The following is a 22,534-nucleotide window of genomic DNA, read 5'->3' as shown; positions in this document are numbered from 1 at the left end:
ATCCACTCAGGGTGCAGTGCTAGTTAAGTGGTGACTGCTACCCAACACGTGCTAGCAATACAACCTCAGGTGGAAGGGTGTTCGTGCCTGTTTTCACATCAACTTTCGCACAGAACTCATCACCAGTTCAACTGTCTGAGATCTGAGTGTATTGAGCACCTGTTTCAACCTTAACTGATGCTTGACAGGTGTTCAAATGGCTGCAGATGTGTAAGCAGCAATGTGCAAGGCCTTGTAGAGGATGGTTTCCTGACTTAGCACAGCTGGACGTGCAGACCTTTCCCACCACACTCTTTTGCCAACCCTGCACAGCCTTGTGACTCAAAGGGGCAAAACTGCACCACCCAGAGCCAACGTGGACCCCAGATTTCTACTGCTCGAGAGCTGGAATCACCAGACCTGAGGTTTTGGTCTGGCCTGTGAAAAGGGAAAGAAAACTCTCTGTGCAAACTGGAGGCAAAGGTGGGTTTGGCTTCTGCGCTAGGACCCCACAGCCTCCCACAGTGGCGTTATGGATGTCTGAGTGCTGGGAGAAGAAACCCTTTCTCCACACCTCCCCTTGGAAAGCCGTGCCCAGCTCCACGCCTGGTACACGCAGGCTCCTCGGGGCTTTGGGGGAACCCTCTGAGCACTTGAGAGAGACAAGGCTAGCAGGGTTTGGCCCTTAGCCTTTGAAAAGTGCCCTTTTCTATCTGAAAGTTGGGGAAGGAAGAACAGACCCCTGAGCGAGGCTTCCCCGACGGGCAAGGGCTTGCCAAAACCACCAAGCATCACTGGAAATTCACAACCACACATGCAAAAGATGCACGAAATTCCCACAGGTCTCCTCCGGGCAAAGCCTCTCTGGGCTGCTCCTGGCTTGTAGGTGGCCTGGGCAGCCAGACACCCCCCATGTCATGCAGGCCAGCCTTGGCAAGGACAACGTAGCCCTTCCTTGCATCCCTGCCGCTGCGGAACGCAACGGGGATCCTCCTTCCCCGCAGCCTCCCCTTCCCTTGCTTGTGCTTCCCAGCCACCCCCTCCTGGCCGCCCCTGGGGAGCCCCACGGTGCTCCCTTCCTTCCCGGGAAGCGGCGGCGCCGGGCGCTGCGCAGGGCACTGCCGGCTGCCACAGCGCCCTGGGGCTCAGCCCCCGCACGCCGATCTTCAGCCGCGTCCCCTGCGGCACCCACAGACCTGCTGTGGCACCCGGCTCTTGATCCCCCCTCAGCCCCAGCCGCTCGGGGCGAGCAGAGCCCACAGACAGAGCCAAATAAAACCCTCCCCTGGCCAGCCCCTGACACTCCCTCCTGCATTTTCCATTCTGTGGTTAGAGCACTCAAAGGGTTCCATTAAGTCATCAAGTTTTACAGGTTCCTTTAAAAAAAAAAAAAAAGCGGGGGGGAGAGCGAGAGAAAAGTTTGGTCATGGTAAAAAATGAGTGATCAAAGCTGAGCCAAAGCTTCCTGTTACACCGGGACTATATATATATCGTGTCTTTAATGTTGGGGGATGTAAGCAGGCTGCTAGGAGGCTGGAGCGGGAGCTGACACTCTGCCTGATTTCCCAGCTCGCTGAGGTTTCTTCCACCGACCACAATGAACAAGTTCCTGTGCTGCACGCTTGTGGTAAGTCCCTTCAGAGAGGTAGATAGGCTTTAAGATGCACTAGAGCCTCAGGCTGTAAAGACACACGGCTTTTCTTCGGCGTGCTCTTTGTTTTGTTGGGCGTTTTTTTGGTTGGATTTTTCTTGTTGTTGTTATTGTTTGGGGGATTTTTGTCTTCTCTCCATTTGCTTGGTAAACCCTTTTCATTTCATCACATCGAGATCTCCTGGTGAGATTTGGAGTAGGATGAACACATCCAGCTCCAGCAAGGATTTTCATCCCATTCTTAAGGTAGTGGCATGATTTGCTTTTCTTTTGCCTTTAAAACTATCATCCTTTCTCCTTTTGTAAGGCTTCATCGTACTGGGCTGATGTACAGCATTGTGCCTAGGAATGAATTTAGGAACTGGAGGCTGGGATGCTTCGCTTTAGTTTACAAAAACTCCAGCCGTGCCTGTTTGTGTCATCTCAGCTGCAGTGGCACTGGTCAGTAGCTCAGATATTGGGCTGGCTTTCTTACCCAAGAAAACCACTCCAAACTCCAGGGGGAAAAAAAGGAAAGAAAAAGCACAAGTGTGTCGTGCTTGTTTAGGCTTACAAAATTCAGCTTCATGTGCAAGAAAGTGATGAATCAGTAGCTGTGTCAGTAGCTATTACAGAAAATGTGTTATTAAATCTGGTATAAGCCACTGCTTTGGTAAGTTTTTGTTTATGTGATAATTTAGCGAGATGCTTTCAGATGCAGATGTTAGCAGTGCAGTAAATCTTTCCAAATGTCCTTTAATCCATCTAGCTGTATGGAATTCTATATGATATCAGACTAATTCAGACCTCTGTACAGACAGATAAGGTCTGTTTGGAGGCTATTCATCTTGTGGATAAGAAAGCACTTGAAGGAAAACATCTAAAATACTGCTCAGAGCAGGCTGTTGTACATGCCCGCACAGTAACCTGGTCCTGGGCTGTTTTGGTGAGTACAGTAGCATCAATGTTGTGGCAGAGGGCTTGAACTGAGTTCCATTTAGTCTGAAAGCTCTTTATACAGGCGAGATTTCCGAGATCCGATGAGTAATGCATGTTTATTACTCTCTGTACAACTTTCTGAAAGAGCTTTTTGAGGGGGAAAAAAATTAATAGTGCAAGGGAGGCAAAAACTGCCAGGCTTGTGGTTCAGCAAACTGAAATGCAGGACAACTTTTTCATTGCATGAATGATGTTGTGCCTTCTTTGTCTATATGAAAGCACAGGCAGTTAATCTGGCAATTTCATCAGTAGTCTGTAACCAGGTTGGTTTCTTATCTGTGGCTGTCATAGAATAATCACCTTTTGATATCTTGATTTTAGTAAGTGTAATGTGCCTTGTAATGTGACCTTGTTCTCCCATAAAGTAATAGTGTCTGGTCATGTTCACCCTTATCCTCTGGCAGATGAGTCTTGGAGCTGAAATACGTCATTGGCAGGAGTATATACTTGAGAGCTCCATAGAATCATAGAATCAAACAGGTTAGAAGAGACCTCCAAACTCATCCAGTCCAACCTATCACCCAGCCCTGTCCAATCAACTAGACCATGGCACTAAGTGCCTCATCCAGGCTTTTCCTGAACACCTCCAGGGACGGCAATTCCACCACCTCCCTGGGCAGCCCATTCCAATGGCAAATCACTCTCTCTGGCAACAACTTCCTCCTAACATCCAGCCTACACCTCTGCCAGCACAACTACCTCCATTCTTTTTCAAATTATTATTATTCAAAAGCAATTGATTAAAGATAGTGATGTTTAAGTGCTACCAGTGAAGTCTAGGTGCTGTCAGATATGCTAGAGCTCAGAAAAGTAGTTGTAGTACCTACTGGAACGATTGTAGGAAGCACAACAGCAGTTCAAAGCTGTGCATGTTTGGTTTGCATACCTTAAACCTAGTTTGGAGGCACCAAATGGGACATGATGTACATTTAGTCTTGGCCTCTTTGCTAAGGTTGCAGAAAAAGGGACCTGCTGTGATGGTGCATGCATGTATGTGTTGTTTGCTGGAACACTGAAACTGCTTACAAACAGCAAAGCATTATGAAATCAGTCTGAATTGAAAGAAATTCCCCAGAGCTGGATGTTGTTACTTGTCACGTAACTATCTCAACCCTTAAACTTGACCTTTCTCTATTTTGATCTCTGGGTGCATGTGACATGCTTTTTCTGGCCTGCCTGTTGGGTTTGCTGTGTGTAGGCAGCAGTGGCTTTGCAGCCCGTGAGGGTAGGAGTTATCTTTCTGTCTGACTTTCTTTCTGTCTGTCTGCATGTTTGTTAACTAAAAATAAAACACCAGGGCTACCAGAATTTTTTTTTTTAAATATATTGTAGCAATTAAAGTTCAAATCTCACAGAAACATCCTTTTTGTTCCTTCTATATTTAATTTATTCTAGCAGATTCACTACTCTCATGGTCTTCCTGGAGAAGAGCACCTGTTTGTGCATGGTACTACTGGGCATACTGTAGCCAGGTGGTCAGTCGTTAGTAGTTCTGTTCAGTACAGAGACAGGCTGTAGTCATGGATTAGCTGTCACTGTGGCAAATAGCATTTCAAAACAGGAGTTATGGATGAGATGCATCTTTTGGAGAGAAGCTGGTTAGTCTTTTCAGCTTTCCCACTCCACCTGCTTCACAGCAAATCAACTAACACAAAGGAAGACTTCCGGTTTAGCACTTCTTTGATATGATGTAAAAGTGCTCTTCAACTGAATGTCATTTTCTTACCACTGAAAATGAATCAATAGTTTAGACCCCCTAAACTGTTTTGTACATGACAACTAATGGTGCTTCACAAAGTCTCTGTGAGATCTGAATTGTTGATGTGTTACTTTACTGACAGAGAAATGAAGACAGTGGTTGGTATAACATCAGCCTTGCATCCAGGCAGCTCAGAAGAGTCACCACTTACATTTGTTATGTAAAAGAGTAGCCTTCACTTTATAGAGCACCTTCCATCCAAAAGTAGGTCCCATCATGTCCAAGTGAGTGGACTGCATTGAAGCAGCTGGCAGAATGCTGAAACAGCTTTATAGGCTAAACTCCAACCACCAAAAATTACTGTTTTAATTTTCATTGTGTACCTGATGCTCAGCTGCCTGCAACTACTCGTGGGGTAAGAAGTGCTGCATAGCTGTTGGCCCGAACAGATTAAATTGGGCATTGCGTGAGGCACCCCAGCAAAATGAGAATGAAAATCAAGCAACCCAGATGGAAAGGAGTAATTTCTTCCTAGATGGCAAGCATTTTATAACAGTAATTTGCAATAGATGGCCATGGATCTGATCCAGCACGACACTGTCACGTACTGGATTTTGAGATGCTGTTTCAATTTGGCAAGCTATTGATTAGGATGGACTTATTAGTATCATCCAGTACTACTCCTTGTCACTGGGATTCCTCTGGGGTCTGGGCATGATTTCAGTGAAGCATTCTGCCTAAAAGATGAGGGTTAAGTGCAGGCCTTCTGCCTTAGCTTTGTCCAAGTACTTTGTGTAGAGAACAAAGTAGGAGAGTTGTGTGGTTTTACTTTCAACCCAATGCAAACACTGGGAGCAATATGACAGATGCCTTGAATGATTATTTATCACGCAGGAAAATATGCTTTGGAATAGTTGTGGAATGCAAAACAGAAACAGATTTATCTTTCTCAGCAAATTAAACATTCTCCTTTGGTCTACATCCCAGAACCACAAAGCCAAGCTATATAATAATATTTTCATATGCTGAAAAGCCACTTTCTTTTCTCTCACAAAGCAGTGATTTAAGGGAATGATGCTTGAAGGATTTTTGCTTTATGTGCTTTGTATTCCAGTTCATTTTAATTCAACAAGAAAATCCTAAGGGTTCTCTGCCTTATATTCAAAGATGAAAGAAAAGGGCATCTACTTCTTTCATGCCCAAGATCTGAAATGAAATTTTACACTCTCATTGTTTCTTTTTCAATAGCATCTTCTATGGACTCAGGAAAATGGACTGCACAGGCCTTTTTATGTAAGCATTGTGTATGCTGACATAAAGATGGTATAGAAAAATACATTATCAGGCCTAATGTGTTGAGTGACTCCATCAAAGAATTGCATTTTGACCTTGGGTGACTAATTTTGAGTAAATTCACAATATTTACTTGCATGACACTGACTTGTGTTATATTCATACTTCAGTATATACACAGCTCATCCAAATTCCTTACACAGAGATAGCAATCCTGAAAGGTACCCAGGATATGGCCCAAGATGATGGACAAGGACTGAACTTTTCACTCTTTTCAGAACTGAGCCCATGACACTAGAACTGAATTTCAGTCAACAGGTTAATAGATGTAGTTAATGATACTAGATTTGTTTCTGGGTTTGTTACAATTATTTTGGTACTGATTGCATTTCACACTCGTGGAACAAAAAATCCACTCTCTGGGATTGTTTCTTTTAATTGAAGCCTTGCATTTCACTACCCTGAGGAAAATTGAGTGCACTCTGATCAGACTAACAGTTAATTAGTTGAGACAAACAAGCTTCCATTGGTGCTGGGATATAAAGAGTTTACTTTAAGAGTTTGAAACTGAAAGAAATTGCCCAGATCTTTTCAGTCTGTTCCCCAGCTCTTCCAGGAAACCAAATGGTGCATTCTCTTGTAGAAATTCATTGGGAGCTATATGAAACTACTTGGGTTTCTTGCACCTGCTTTGCAGTAAAAAGCTCTTCTAAACTTTCTGTGATGAGAGAATCCCCTTTCACTTGCCAGCATTATTCTTTAACAGGCAAAGTTCACAGTCTCTCTGTACTGCATCTGTGGGTACTGTTTTGACTCACAGAGGTACTGAACTAATCACGATTGTCTCATCAAGATGAAGCTCTCCATTTGTTTCCAGACTTTCTCTGTACCTCTTCTGATCTGAGTTAACCTTTCCTAAACAAAGATTTAGAGAATTTTACACCATCTTCTGAATGACAAATCCATGACTTTGCCCAATTCTAGCACTGACAGGCTCCAGCTTTGCTTTCTTAGGGGGTTAAAAAGTGAGCATGCTCATTATCCCTACTTCTGATTCCAGTAAACTTTTTCCTTTAAACTGGAACATGCATCTTCTCTGCAAGAACAAAACAGGGCCAGGGCCAGCATGGTTATAGCAGAAGCCCTGTTTTCTGTGAAGCTTTTAGGAAGATCAGTGTTCAGAACTAATAAGTTCTGATCATGGCACTTTCACAGGCTCAAATAGTGGTATTTGTTAGAGCAGAGATTCAGGTCTTTTGTACATAGACCATAATTAAGGGCACTCAAGTCAATAATAAGTTTTATGTGGCTGAGAATCTGCTATCAAGTTTAGGAGGAGAAATGTCAGGAATGACATAAAATGCATTCGATTACCAATTGAATTTGATTTGGGAACACACTTTTGAAGGACCTCTCCTGATCGTCTTAATTTACTGTATTTTAGTTTGTGTATCAGAGCAGACCTGGAGTGCACAAAGTGGATTTACAAAAGTAAACTGGATAGATGAAAGCAGCTCCAGACGTGGACTCCAGAGATGCACCAGGTGCACCGTGACACTAATGCATGCTCAGTTTATAACAACAGAGTGAGGCGAGTCCAAAATACCCTCTCTGAATCACGCATAATATGGGTGCCAGGTGTTTGGCACCATCTGTTTTGCTCTACAAGTCTGCTCTAACAGGTGATGCAACTTGCTCATGTAAGCACAAATGCAGTGTGTTTTAGGCCAGCAAAAAGGACAATTTAGTGATATTTCACTCTAGCTTGTTCAGCTTGCTGGGGGACAAGAAGAGCCTTTTCATTCTGTTTGTGCCAAGTTGCTGCAGTTAAAAAAACCACCTCATTGCCTTCCGTGATTCGTCCAGGATTTTGGCAAATCTTCTGGAAAACAGATTGTTTTCACTTTGGCAATGGTGGAGGTTCAAGGATAACTTCTGATTTTCAGCCTGTGTATTATTTCAGTTACTTGTCTGTGCTAGATGTTTTCAGTCTGCATGGAAGACAGCCTTGCAGATCTCTTAAGTATTATTAAGTATCTGCAGCAGTCTTATGAAGAAATGTGTAGACTGGATTCTAGAAACACACTTAACAACACAGTGATGGCTCTACTGGCTTTAAAAGAAAACAAAAAAATCCAGAAAAAATGCCCTAAAAAGCCCCTGTCTATGGCACCAAATGACAATGGATGCATAGAGGAGATGGAAAGAAAAGGCTGAAAAATAGTGATGTTTTCCTAAAACACTTCTCCAGACTCAAGCAATTTGTATTTTGTATTTTGGTATTTCCTGGTCAAAAAGATGTTGGTTTTGTTGTTGTTGGTGGTGGGCTCTGTGTGTGTGGTGGTGTTTGTTCATTTGGTTTTTAATGTGTAGTAGCCCTTTATTATTTTCCTTCATTACTATCTCGAATAACATTGTGAACTCAAGCATTTACAGTGTCCTGTGGCAATGAGTTGCACAGCTTACTATACTAATAGGCTCATGGTAGTCATAGAATCATAGAATAGAATCACAGAATCAGTCAAGGTGGGAAGGGACTACAAGGATCATCCGGTTCCAATACCCCTGCCATTGGCAGGGACACCCTGCCCTATATCAGGCTGGCCACAGCCTCATCCAGCCTGGCCTCAAACACCTCCAGGGATGGGGCCTCAGCCACCTCCCTGGGCAAACCATTCCAGCCTCTCACCTCTCTCATGCTGAACAACTGCTGCCTCACGTCCACTCTGAATCTCCCCACCTCCAGCTTTGCTCCATTCCCCCTAGTCCTGGCACTACCTGAGAGCCTAAAACCTCCTTCCCCAGCTTTTTTTAGCCCCTTTCAGATACTTGAAGGCCACAAGAAGGTCACCTGGGAGCCTTCTCTTCTCCAGACTGAACAGCCCCAACTCTTTCACTCTGTCCTTATAGCAGAGCTGCTGCAACCCTCTGAGCATCCTCGTGGCCCTTCTCTGGACATGCTCCAGCATCTCCACATCCCTCTTGTAATAGTAATAGTAATAGTAATAGTAATAGTAATAGTAATAGTAATGGTGACCAGCTCTACGTTGAAATATCACATAAAATGTTCAGGTAAAATCCTGAGATTCTGATTGCAGTTATAGCTTTAGTTTTACTGAAGAATCTTTTTCCATATCTATTCAAAGAGTTGGATCCTGTATACATATGGCTCAGCCACTGATCAATGCATTACAGCAGGTAGATGATGTGTGCTTCTAGGAAAGTAGGCAAGACAGTTGTGCTGTGCTTTTTAATAACCCCTCCCCAAAACTAAAACTCAAATGCTCTCTAAGTGATGCTGATTTGCTAATCTCATCATAGTTACTGACTGTGCTCATTTAGATTAATAGTATTCTGGCTGTCATTAATAGTTCACAGCTATTGGTACTTCCAAAGGCAAAACTTCGCATGGCCTCACATACATACTGTTCAAGTTTTGGTTGTTGCTTTTTTTCTCAATTTTTAAAATCAATTCCTTTCAAATTGTGTTGAATTGTTCTCAGTTTCTATTGGCTTGCTTCACACAGCTGTAGGTTCTCCAAGAAGAAAGTGCCTCCATTTTTCCTGATAAAACCCATGCTCTCATCCCCCGATCACTGAAATTAAATTGCTTTAAATGCTGAATCATCCCCTGCAGCAAAACTTCTCACTTGCCTCATATATAAGTGGTCGAGTAAAGAATACAGAGAATATCTTGTTCTTGCTCCTGCATGTTGCAGAGCAGATTTGAGCAGTCATTAAATGATCCACCTAAGCATTCAGCCTGAAAATGTTTCACCAAGGGCAGAGGCACGACTGAGAGGAGCAAATTCTACTGCAGTGCACTGCAGATGAGGAGAGTTGGAGTTTCTCTGCATGAGGATGTGCTGCCTGCATGTCTGCTTGCTGTCCCTAATAATTTTCAGAGTCAGTTTCATCTTTGTTGGGCATTGCCTTGGGTTTTTACAGGCATCTACATGAAATCTGGGTAGATGCTCGTCTTTGTAATATCTGTGCCACATGTTACAGTCTCTTAAGGTAATGTGTACATCCAGACAAGTTTTTGACATTCTCCCAGGCAACCAGCAATGGAACAAGGGGACACAGTCTCAAGTTTTTCTGGGACACAGTCTCAAGTTGTGCCAGGGGAGGTCTAGGCTTGATATTAGGAGGAAGTTCTTGACAGAGAGAGTGATTGGCATTGGAATGGGCTGCCCAGGGAGGTGGTGGAGTCACCATGCCTGGAGGTGTTCAAGAAAATACTGGATGAGGCACTTAGTTGACTGGATAGGGCTGGGTGCAAGGTTGGACTGGATGATCCTGGAGGTCTCTTCCAACCTGGTTGATTCCATGATTCTACGATAATCTATACTGAACAAAGAATGCAGTGGAAAGCCTGACTGTTAACATCAACAGCTATCAGGACTTCCTTATTACTAGAGCAACACCTGTAGATTTACCAAAGGTGGGTGCATTTTGCATCAATGGAAAGCCATTCACTGTTAAAAAATGTGCTGCACCCTCTTGCTAAATAGATCATTTGAAACAGATCCAGTCATCAGAGAACACTGGAGTGGTACCTCACCGTCAGTGACTCAGGAATTTCTCACAGTGGAAGGGACAAAGCATTCAGACCACAAGAGAAAGTGGGATCTTCACCTGTAGAGACCACAGCTGTAGGACAAGTTATAGAGTTTGGTTAAGGGTAACTAGGAAAGCCGTGGGGAGTACCCATACTATCTGCATATCATTCTTCAGCCTCTCTAAATATAGCTGTAAAAAGTGTATTCACAGACAGGCAACAGGAGAATGAACCTTAGAATATTTTCCTCTGCAGTTAAAGTTCCCAACTTAGACACCTAATATTTCTTAGTGCAAGCGCTGTGATCTGTATTAATGCAAATGAATGATTAAATTGTCCTTTCCAACCTTAATAAGACTGTGACTTAAGAAGTGTCATGCTGTGGCAGAAGTGATGCCCTTAGATGAAGACTCTTTAGGAAATATAGAGTCTGAATTAATAACAGCAGTTAACTCCATTTACACTTTAGGGACATCTGAATTGGAAAAGAGGAAAATACGTTCTTGAAATTGAAGGGACAACTCTCTGTTAGCTGACTGAGATTAAAACAGCAACTTAGACAATTCAGTTTGATCTATAATTTGACTGGATGCATAAGAAAAGAAAAAAGTCTTAATTCAGAGATGGTTTACTCCACATTTATAAAATGTACAGGTTTTAGCAGAGAGGCGGCACAGAGCCTGGTTCTCAGCAGTGAGAGTGAGCTGCCAGCAGACCCCATGAGGCTTGCAGCTGTAATAAAGGACTAAACCTTAGAGTTAACTTTTTAACAGGCTGGTGAAACCACAGAACCAGATTTTCAGCTACAAGACTAAAATGATATGCTGTGGCGGTCGTCTCTGCAGAAGGGCAGAGTCATCTCAGACTGCTAGATCCCAAATTGCACCATCAAAGCAGACTATTGCAGGAAGCATATGGAGTGCTGCTGTCATGATGTGTGCTGGTATTAAACTATGCTCTCACGACAGTCAAAAGACACAGCTTTAGATGGAAGTGGAAGCATGAGCCTGGCTTGTTCTTAATGTACCCTTCATTAACTGCAGCATTCTTTAACTCTCTCCAAGGCTGCATCTTCATACTTGACGTAGCTGCCACATTTCATCCCCAGAGCTGCCTTTCAGTGCAAGATCAAATGGAAAGCGTTAAAAAGTAACCTGTATTGTTCTGTCATTTAGTGGTGGTAAAAAGAAATCTTGTAAGCAATCACCTTTAAAGATATCTGAGGTAATGGTGCAGCACACTGGTCAGATTTGTATGCTGAGACACCATTTATTTTGCATCTGAACTATGTGATACTTAAGAACACAGCAGTGCATAAACTCCACCTTGCTGTGCTTCCAATGTGTTGTCAATGAAGCTAATAGCCCAGGTTTCCTGGTGCCTGGCAGTAAAAGGCCATTGCTCAGTGACAGTAAAAGGGTGTGAGTGGGACAGTAGGACCTACACCTTTGGAAGAAGGAGGTACTTAAATTGGGAAGTTTTTCTGGATAAGACCCTAACATTTTCCCATTGGAAAGTGGACCTGAGAGAGTCCAAAGGACGGCCAATGTCTTACAGATTTCTAAACCAGACAGTTTTCTGAAGCCATGATTAGACTCATAAACTCATTAGAATGTGGGTTTCTTTGTGACCACAGTGCTCCCCAGAGCTAAAGCAAGCCATGTTTTATTTTCCTGTTGCCAGCTTTTGGACATTTCTGTTCAGTGGACTATCCAGGATGGCTCTCCCCCCAAGTATACCCATTACGACCCAGGGACATCTCGGCAGCTGCTGTGTGACCAGTGTCCTCCTGGAAGCTATGTCAAGCAGCACTGTACAGCCAGCAGCCCGACGCAGTGCGCCCCATGTCCGGATCAGTACTACGCCGAAGAGTGGAACAGCAACGACGAGTGCCAGTACTGCAGCACCGTCTGCAAGGAGCTGCAGTTCGTCAAGCAGGAGTGCAGCAGCACGCAGAACCGCGTCTGCGAGTGCGTCCAAGGCAGATACCTGGAGCTTGAGTTCTGTTTAAAGCACACGGAGTGTCCCCCTGGATTCGGCGTGGCACAGCCAGGTAGGTACCACCCGTCACTGTGCAAAGACTTCGTTAGAGCTCTGCTGTGCATCGATGGCTCACGGCAGTTACGAGATTAGGAGAGAGGCTTGTCCAGATTAAATTGCAGGACAGTGAATTGTAAAGCCGATCGAACCTGTTCTTAGTCTGCATCGTTTGGATTGTTGCCAAAGGAACATTTCTCAGTGGAATACCCAGCTCCTGCTGTAATATATATCTTAATGGCAGTAGCAAATGCAGCAAATTGCACTCTAATGAGAAACATGATGGATTGCCTCTCTTAAAGGAACATTATCTGGGATGTAGTATATGAATGCGTGATAAATAATAATGGTTTTCATTTTAAAATCTGCTGTTTCAAGCAACTCTATGTCTTGGCAAACACCAGGAGCACTATGAGTTTGACACCAAGTGTGTAATTACAACAATATTAATATAGCTTTACCATCACAGCAATATGTGGTAATAATTAATTATCAGCATCTTAAGTGGAACTCTTAGGGAAACTGTTACTATTATTAAACAAACAACCATTCCTTTGGTAAGCAAGCTGGCATGTTACTATTGTTAAACAACCAACCAACCATTCCTTTGGTAAGCAAGCTGGCATGTTACTATTATCAACCAACCAACCATTCCTTTGGTAAGCAAGCTGGCATGTTACTATTGTTAAACAACCAACCAACCATTCCTTTGGTAAGCAAGCTGGCATTGTGCTGTACGTCTGGTGAGGACACAGAGTGAAGCAGCGCTTTGCAGTGGAGTATACTCAACTTAAAACAACATAAATTGTTAAAGCAGTAGCGAGTTCTTCTCTCAAAACAAAATATATCATTTGTAAGGGTGATGGAGCGCAGGAACAGGCTGCCCAGATTGTTGGTGAGATCTCCTTCTCTAGAGACTTTCAAGACCCATTTGGATACATTCCTGTGTGACCTGCCCTAGGTGATCCTGCTTTGGCAGGAGGTTTGGCCTCAGTGATCTCCAGAGGTCCCTTCCAACCTCTACCGTTCTATGATTCTCTGATTTATCATCTGGCAAATGTCATGGCCCAGTTTAGCTCCAGTATTTAATGCGATCTGAAAGAACTTTAAACTGTCATTTGACTGGAGATTAATAAATGCCCAGAGAAGAGAAAGACAGCATAGAAAATCAAAGTGTCTGAGACACAAACCCGTAGGCAACCAATCTCCAGGCTCCAGAACTACTTTTCTAGGAACTGTGTATACAGGGAGGGAAACACTAGGGCTGGGCTGTACATTTTACAGCAGTGCTGAATGAGAAACTGGAAGTCCTCTTTTGCATTATGAACACCTCATTGGAGGACTACTTTGACGTAAGGATTAATGTTGCTGCTGTAGCTGCTCACTAGCCCCTAAGTAATTGTTTAACTAAGCATTATCCTGATGGCCTTGCCACCGTTAAGCATTTCCACTGGCAGCTACCATATTTCCATATTATAAACCTTCATTAACCTAAATCGTTATACCCAGGGGCTTGGGTTAATGAGTTTCCACCCTACTTTGGCAGCAAGTCAAAGGAGGCCAGGAACAAAGTTCTCAGAAAGACCATTTGGGGGACAAACAATGAAGGATAAATTGCCTGAGCTGCCTGCCTGCCGCATCGCTGCCAGCACAGTGAAACTGTGGCGAACAAATTGGAATCCCTCAGTTTAGAAGAAGATAAACTGTTGAATCGTGTCATTTATTGGAAAGTTGGCTTCCAGAAGACCATCAGACTGAACCACCTAAACCGGAGTAGACCTCAAAAAAGGAATGAAAACATTGTAAAAATAATTGCATCCCTCTGTGTCAATAGTCAATTTTTGAGGTGAGACATCGACTGAGAATTTAATAAGCATGGACCACACTGCATTCCTGCTTTCTGCCATATGATAGCCTGGGACTTTGTAACGATGTAAATTCAGGTGAAATAAAACCTAGGAGTAGAAAAATATGCTTTGGCTGCCACACAGGTAGATGGTGTGGTCCAGAGCCTCTTTCAAAGCTTAAAGCATTAGAAATCAGTTTCCTCGCTGCCAGCTGCTTGTGATTATGTTGGGCAGATCATTTAACTTCGGTAGCCCCTTTCTGAGAGCGCAGATCGGCGCAGTGCATGGCAGAGGCTGCAGCAGCAGCGCCCTGGGGAAGCAGCAGTGCTGAAGGCAGCGCTACCGCCCAGGCGGCGGCTGCCCTTTGCCTGGGCACAGTGCGGGGGTCCGGGCAATTGGAGGGAGCGGCGGAAGGGCGACCGGGCTGCGTGGTTTGTGCCATGAGCAAGAGCAGCCAGATAAGCGAGAGTGAAAAGCTGGCCAAGCTGAGAGGTGACTTTCTGCTCAACGCCCCGGACGCTGAGAATTCCCTGCTCTGTTTGCCTGTTGTGCCCCAAGGCTTACACGGGAAGCTGTGAGCACGACGGCGCCCCGTTTGCAAGGACCCTCCCAACGCAATAGCAGCATGTTTGTGGCGGGGAAAGCTGCTGCAAATTCAGATGCCTGAGGAGAGCGAATTGTTGCCCACTCAGGTGCAGATGTTGGTGGAGTTCACACATCCCAGAGCTGCAAGCAGCGCACGTTGTGCAAGAGACGCAAGAGCAGGCACTGCTGCTGGAGGCTGCGCTCTGGCTGCAGAAATAAGAGCATTTCGTGGCGTTCTGCAATAGACAGAGTCTCTAATTTTCCAGATGCACAACTAAAACTTTATTTCACTTGCTGTGCGATGAAAGAAGTGCTTGGTCAAATGCATAAAATTCTTTATTTCACAGCTGCTTGAAAACTCGAGATTCATACTCTTTTCCTTAAGGAAGTGCCCCGAAGAAATAAACTTTACTTGAAAGCATCCACGTAAAATAAGCATCAGTGTAAACACTTCCAAAGTACACTAGATGGAAGCATTTTCTCACTCAAATATGGTTTCCAATTATTAAAGAAAAAAGTCTAAGCAGGTGCTTAAGTTCATTTTCAATAACCCTATATTAGATACTAGACTTCAGGGACTTGCTTAAACGTTGACTGAATAAAGATGAATTCAGAGTTACCAGTGCTGCTATTTTTCTGCTACTGATGGGTAGACTGTGTGCATTGCTTCAGGTTTCATTTTCTGCCTGTGGTAGAAGCCTGTATTGTCACTCTGTTGTTGTGTCATACATTTGATTCTGAAGGAAAACTGTGCATTATAAAACAGCAAGCAAAACATACATGTGTATGTTAAATATTTTTGCTATACTTGATCTTCTACTTTCTTTGTGCTTAATAACATTTAATTCAAGCCCGGGCTGGGGGTGGGGGGAAGAGAAAGAAAGAGAAAGGTCAGAAATGTAACTGAAATTTTGGGTTTTTCCTGTTTAATTTTTGCATAGGGAAAGTACTTCTCAAAGGGCCTTTAGCTGATATTTAGTTAGGTAATGTTTTTAACCCGAGCTAAAGTAAACCATCCAGGTAAGGTTCTGGGCTGATATTAGAGAACACAGTTTAGGGTTAGGGTTAGGGTTAGGGTTTCTTCTGCCACTTCACTATTTGACAGAATATCTGTACAGTTGAAGGAGGAAGGTCAGACATCATGTAATGTCTGAATAGACTCAAGTAATTACTGATTTGAAGACATTAATCAGTGGTTAGTAATTTTAAAGTTGATGAGGCTACTATTTACTCTGTTAGTCCAGCAGGGAACATAATTCTCTTTGTTTTTAAAAATCAAAGGGCTTGGCTTTGTTGTGGGTTTTTTGGTCGTGGGTTTTTGGTTTTGTGAGGGGTTTGTTGTCTGGATTTGTTTGTTTGTTCTCCTAAATGTTTGTTCTCCTAAATGTCATCTCTCTCATGATGAGAAATGTGAAAAACAGAAGCATGTTGATTTGGAGAGAAATATTTTCTTTTATTTTTCGTGGAATCATAGAATCAACCAGGTTGGAAGAGACCTCTGAGATCATCCAGCCCAACCTAGCACCCAGCCCTATCCAATCAACTAGACCATGGCACTAAGTGCCTCATCCAGGCTTTGCTTCAACACCTCCAGGGACGGTGACTCCACCACCTCCCTGGGCAGCCCATTCCAATGCCAATCACTCTCTCTATGTAGAACTTCCTCCTCACATCCAGCCTGACACAACTTGAGACTGTGTCCCCTTGTCCTGCTGCTGGTTGCCTGACAGAAGAAACCAACCTCTCCTGGCTACAACCTCCCAACATCAAGCCCAGACCTCCCCTGGAGGAGGCAATTCTCCACAGAACTTCACTTTTATATTGTATTTTTTTTTTCAGAGTTAAGTTTATCTGTGATCAAATGCATTCTTTTCCTATTCCCACAGGTACCCCTGAGAGTGACACTATATGTGAGAGATGTCCAGAGGGCTTTTTCTCAAACGAGACATCATCAAAAGCGGCCTGCCTAAAGCACAGGAACTGTAGCGCACTGGGTTTCAAAATAGCTTTGAAGGGAAATGCAGTTCATGACAACATCTGTCAGGAAAATACAGACGCAGATTTTCCTCAGAAGTGTGGAATAGGTGTGTATCATACTGTGGAACAGTGCTCTGCAAACAGACTTTTCGTTGTACTTTAAATGAGTGTGTCACCATTTATGGTAAAGATACCTACAGCTTGTTAGCCATTTGCCTGGTGATGGCCAGGGCAGAGCTTTAATTATTTCAGGTCAGACCAAGTGGAACTCAAGCACAAAGAGCAACAACACTACAAAGACAGTGTTTTTCCAACAGTTTTTTCCTCATCATCCTTGCTGCTTGCTCTTTTTTTTTTTTTCCCTGAGATAAGCAAGGTAACAGATCAGAACATAGAATCATAGAATCATAGAATCATAGAATCAACCAGGTTGGAAGAGACCTCCAAGATCATCCACTCCAACCTAGCACCCAGCCCTAACCAATCAACTAGACCATGGCACTAAGTGCCTCATCCAGGCTTTTCTTGAACACCTCCTGGGACGGTGCCTCCACCACCTCCCTGGGCAGCCCATTCCAATGCCAATCACTCTCTCTGTGAAGAACTTCCTCCTAACATCCAGCCTATACCTCCCCTGGCACAACTTGAGACTGTGTCCCCTTGTTCTGTTGCTGGTTGCCTGGGACAAAGGTTAGCTGACATAGTAATTTTTTTTTCCTCTTTCTTATTTCAGATGTAACCCTGTGTGAGGAGGCTTTGTTCAGGTTTGCTGTTCCTACCCAGCTCACACCTAACTGGCTGAACATACTAGCAGACAGCTTGCCTGGGACAAAGGTTAGCACAGAGAATCTCGAGAGGATTAAAAAACGGCACACTTCTCAAGAGCAGACCTTCCAGCTTTTGAAATTATGGAAGCAGCAAAACAAGGAGCAGGACATGGGCAAAAAGATTATTCAAGGTACCTTATTTTAACAGCATGCATATTAAAAGCGACCTTCTGGAGAGTACTTGGAAAATTGCTCGGGATGAAATAGCTTCTGGAGATACGTTATTCTCTGAGGGGGACCTGCAGGTCTTGGCTGAGATTTACTGTTGCAGTAAGCACAGGGAAGTCAAGGGAAAGCAGGAAGAGAACTCAGTTTCTGACTACAGAATCACAGAATGTCAGGGGCTGAAAGGGACCTCCAAAGATCATCCAGTCCAACGCCGCTGCCAGGGCAGGATCACCTAGACCAGATCACACAGGAACACATCGAGGGAGGTTTTGAATATCTCCAGAGGGAGAGATTAGATGAGTCCCTGACTTGCAGCCCCTGGGAGCATGCTTTGTGTCACTGTCGTGGGTTTTAAAGATAGCTGACAGAAATGAAGCTCTGAAACTGGAGGAAAAAAAGCCACCAGAACTATATTTAGAGAGAAATACAGAGATAGGCATTAGAAAGCAATCACTGCATCCCTGGCAAAGCCCCTTGAATTTTCCCCCAACCCAGATACTAAATCTACACTCCCTGACTTGGTTTTGAATTTATAAAGAGATAGCAGAATTAAGGGATTGAATAACAATCTTCTAGTCCCCAGATTCTTTTTTTAACTCTATAGTCTCAACCTGGGACAGTCACAGTCAGGAACTGCTTCTGAGGCTGCAAAGTGTATGAAAACTTGCCATCACCTGGGAGCAGTGACTTCCACTGTGAGGTCTGGGCAGTGGCTGCCAAGGTTAGAGGGAACTAGATACCTGCAACTGAGAGAGCAGATTTTCTGTCAAGAGGACACTGACAGCTCAGACTGGGACCTCTGTTCACAGAATGGGGACACATGGGTGTGATGAATACACAGAGAAGCTTTCCCGTCTTTTTGCCTTCCAGTACTTACTTGTCATGCCAATTCACTGCTTGCTTTGTGCTGAATCTGCCAAGACAGGTGTCAGACATGAACCAGCACTGCAATGTTAGCATCAGGATTTTTATGAGAGTCAGGCCAATTCTTTTCATGTAAGCCACCATCGACAACCACCACATAGGAACAACCTTCTGTCCACTCAGAAGAGATTTGAAACACACTGCAGAAATGTTTTCTGTCTGCTCTTCCTTGTAGTAGGTACGCTTAGGTCAGACTGTCAAGTGTATAGAATGCTTCATAAAGCAAAATGCCTATTTTAGCAAAGGTTGGAGGAAGAAAATCAAAACTTAATGAATCATTCACTGGAACCAAGTGTTAGGTATCCTATAATATACACAATACAAGACAGACCAAACAATTGTGTAACAACCAACATTGCTGTGAAGTTTGTTTGTAATTTGGGACACTTAGTCTTTGTCAAGTCAATTAAATTCTTAAGTGCTTTTCATAATTGGAGCCTAAAAGTAATAACTGCTGAGAGAATAATTTGAAATAAAAATTTGAGAAGGGATATTAGCCTTGTCATTTTGGAAGTTTGTTTTTGTGGGCCGTGATAGAGTTCATGGAATCAACCAGGTTGGAAGAGACCTCCAAGATCATCCAGTCCAACCTAGCACCCAGCCCTGTTCAATCAGCTAGACCAATCCCTAGTTGTGATGGATTGTACTCACACAGCCCTGTCCAATCAGCTAGACCAATCCCTAGTTGTGATGGATTGTACTCACACAGCCCTGTCCAATCAACTAGACCAATCAGTAGTTGTGATGCACTGTACTCACCTCTTTCTTCTTTTCACTTTCTATAGAGCTTGATCTTTGTGAAAAGAGTGTCTTAAAGCATATTGGCCACCTGAACCTTACCTTTGAACATCTCAACACACTGATGGCAAGCTTGCCAGGCAAGAAAGTAGGAAAAGAAGATGTTGAGCACACAATGAAACTATGTCAGCCTGCAGAGCAAGTTCTGAAGCTACTCAGTCTGTGGAGAATAAAGAACGGTGACCAAGACACCATTAAAGGTTTAACGTACGGACTGAAGCACTTGAAAACCTACCACGTTCCCAAACGAACCATCCAGAGCCTGAAGAAGGTGATTAAGTTCCTTCACAGATTTGCCATGTATAGATTACACCAGAAGCACCTTTCAGAAATGATAGGGAACCACAAGAAATCGGCGAAAGTAAGACGTGTCTAACTCAAGATATCTTTCATTCTCCACTGACTATTTCCCCTTAATTACTGCCAGCAGTAATTAAACTGGAACCTTATTTCCCTGCATTATGTCTTACTATTTATAGAAATGCCTGACTGGAATAGTTCTAAGCCTTTTGCAGTGTTTTGGGAGTTTTGAGTTGGGTTTTTTTTTGTTCACCAAAAGCAACTTCTGTCAAAGCTGTTAACTTGTTGATAACACTAAGAGCCTGATTCTGCATTTTTGCACATTCAGAGTTGAAAAGCCCCACTATAGGTAGCAGATGAGAGGAGAACACCAGACCAGGCTCCACTACAGTATTTGCTATTTATATTCTTTGAGGAATAAACATTTTGTTGTTGTTGTTGTTGTACATATTTATTAAGTTAAATGGGAATTGTGTGAGACTGAATTTTAGGAAGAGAAATGAAAAGCACACTGTAGATTTTTCTAGTTAAACAGAAATGATCCCCTATATTTTTTTCTGGCAGAATTTTATAGCATGCTCTAAGAGTTATTAATTTCTTTACATTTTGTATTTAAAGAAGTGCTATTGCTTAGTTTTATTTGTATAAGTTGTGGTATCTTTTGCTAGAGAAGTTTTAATTTATCTAATGGTTTTTAACTCAAATACGGTGAAAAATACAGTGTAAGTGACCTGAATATTTAAATATTCTGTGAGGAAGTGAATGTACCATATTTAAGAAGCTGGATTTTTATATAGAGAATTCCATAACCTTATTTTATAAAACAATTGAATTTTTCAGTTTACTTTTTGACTGGTGTTTTACTCTTTTTACTCTGAAGCAGGAACTAATAATAAAGACAAGACCGTGTGTATTTTATGCTTTATCATGGACTTGGCCTCTCTTGCTGCACCTTGTCTGGTCTAATAGTTACTATGTGAGCCATGTAAATATTGACTAGCACTGGATTTTCATGGTCACTGTACAGGTGTAGGAGAAGGTAAAAGATATCAAAGGTTCTAGTGCAGAGCGCTCAAGCGGTCGCAATGCAACTGGCCACAACTCCATAGATGCATTTGGCCCAGCATCACTCTTGGCCCAGTGTCATTCTTGGAGAGCTCACAACCTTTGCCCTAACCACAGCTTGTAATTTCATGGAGGAAAGATGATGCACAGCCCCGATGGGCTTGGAAAGCTTCACATATTGCCACTATGTTTAAAGGAAGGGAGCATGGAGAGGGCACCTTAGGAAAAAAACCAAAACCAGAACCAAACCACCACGGTACCATCGCCCTCAGCTACAGAATGAGGCACTGAGAGAGATGAGTCCCCGAAAAAGGGAGCAGGGCACGTCAGAGTGTTGTTACCTAAAGCCCATGTAATTTCAAGGACCAGTGATCATTCATAGTGCGAGCCAAAGGCTCCGGTGGCTGCAGAGAGAGGCTGTCCTCTTGTTTGTCTCTTTAAACTGTGCAAATAGCACTTGAGAAGTCAACATATTCTTTTTCCTTAAGCAAAGCAAGGAAAAACCCTCAACATTTAGCCTTGTATGACAAGTACTCCTCTATTACAGATGAGAGAGTTTGAAGCAAAGACTGAAAAAGAGATTCCTGGTAGGTGCTCCTCAGAAGTGCTGTCCTTACAGAAAGCACAAATGAGATGCATGCCTTTAAAATACTGTGTTTCATTTTGCACTGGATTTCTACATCACTTTTATGTTTCACATGTTATAAACATGCTATTAAGCAGCTCATTTACTAGTGTAGCTGAGAAGTGATGTTGGACACAGAAAATAATCTTGTCTTTGATTCCTTTGAAATAATGTATGGACCTTTACAACAGAAACTGCTTTTGCATGCAACTAGAAAATGGTAACCAACAGTCTTATATTTGCAAAACAGAAGCCAGATGTTTCCATGACTTTGCCATGTGTGGAGGTCTGGGGACCTGGAGGTATTAAAATGAGAATGATTGTCTTACTGGCAGCAGAATAAACCCTTCCATCCTGATCCTCTTTAAGTTAGCACTTTTTAATCCAACAAATTAGCAATTGGTGATATAGTATGAACTAGTAGTATACTTCAAACAAACATAAGTGGAATCACTTCAACAGAGCTGTTGGCTAGAGAAAAGCACAGCTGCTTCACGATACATGTCACTGGTTATAATGTGTGTATTTATACTTCTGCACTCCAACTAATTATATGTAGCTTTTGTTATAAATAATACTAAATGTTTGTGATCCTTCACAAATTACAATGCTTGAAGAAGGTGCTCAGAGCTATGCTATGGCCAGCACATGGACATGCTTCACTGCAGCAGAGCATAGCCTTGAGTGGAAGCTATTAGCTGTACCTTTTAGAATAGGATATTATTTTCTTCCAAACACAGTTGCACCTGTTTAATGAATGATACCTGTTAAAGCTGATTCAGCTATCCAGGTAGACACACCTCAGGCAGTTTAAGCCTCATTTATCAATTCACCTCCGCTTGGCTGGATGGAATCAAACACTTCACATCCTGAGCAGTCGGCACTTAAACCATATTCACTTCCCCAGAGCCTCCCGCCCAAAATAGCCAAGACAAACAAAAGCAAGACCCAAGATAATGAGGGAGAGGGTGAGGCAGACAGAAAGTGGGAGGGTTGCTTGGAAAAAATATGGGATTGGGGGATGGTAGTTTGTTTTTCAGGGAAGGCTGCAGGACTAGATGTGTGGCAAGCAGCAGGTGGGAGAGGGGTCCCGGTGTCCGTGACACAGACAAAATGCCACTGCAGGGAGGCAGAGAAGGAGGAAAGTGTAAGGGCTGGGGACAGCAGCCAGATCTGGGCCTTTGGGAGCAACACCAAGAGTGGTGCTGTGCTCAGGATGC

General features: G+C 43.2%; 1 protein-coding gene across 1 annotated transcript; it reads left to right on the top strand.

Annotated features, from left to right (window-relative positions):
- The first annotated feature begins 1,286 nt into the window (after positions 1–1,286).
- On the top strand, positions 1,287–21,672 carry TNFRSF11B (TNF receptor superfamily member 11b). The gene is made up of 5 exons (XM_064154186.1): positions 1,287–1,606; positions 11,845–12,214; positions 16,517–16,714; positions 17,341–17,565; positions 19,312–21,672. Exons 1-5 carry the CDS (start codon positions 1,577–1,579, stop codon positions 19,698–19,700), a joined length of 1,212 nt encoding a protein of 403 aa, XP_064010256.1. The 5' UTR covers positions 1,287–1,576; the 3' UTR covers positions 19,701–21,672.
- The last annotated feature ends 862 nt before the right edge of the window (positions 21,673–22,534 follow it).

Source organism: Pogoniulus pusillus, chromosome 14 (genome assembly GCF_015220805.1).
Source record: "Pogoniulus pusillus isolate bPogPus1 chromosome 14, bPogPus1.pri, whole genome shotgun sequence".
Classification (NCBI taxonomy): domain Eukaryota; kingdom Metazoa; phylum Chordata; class Aves; order Piciformes; family Lybiidae; genus Pogoniulus; species Pogoniulus pusillus.
This window is presented reverse-complemented; position numbering and strand designations above follow the sequence as displayed.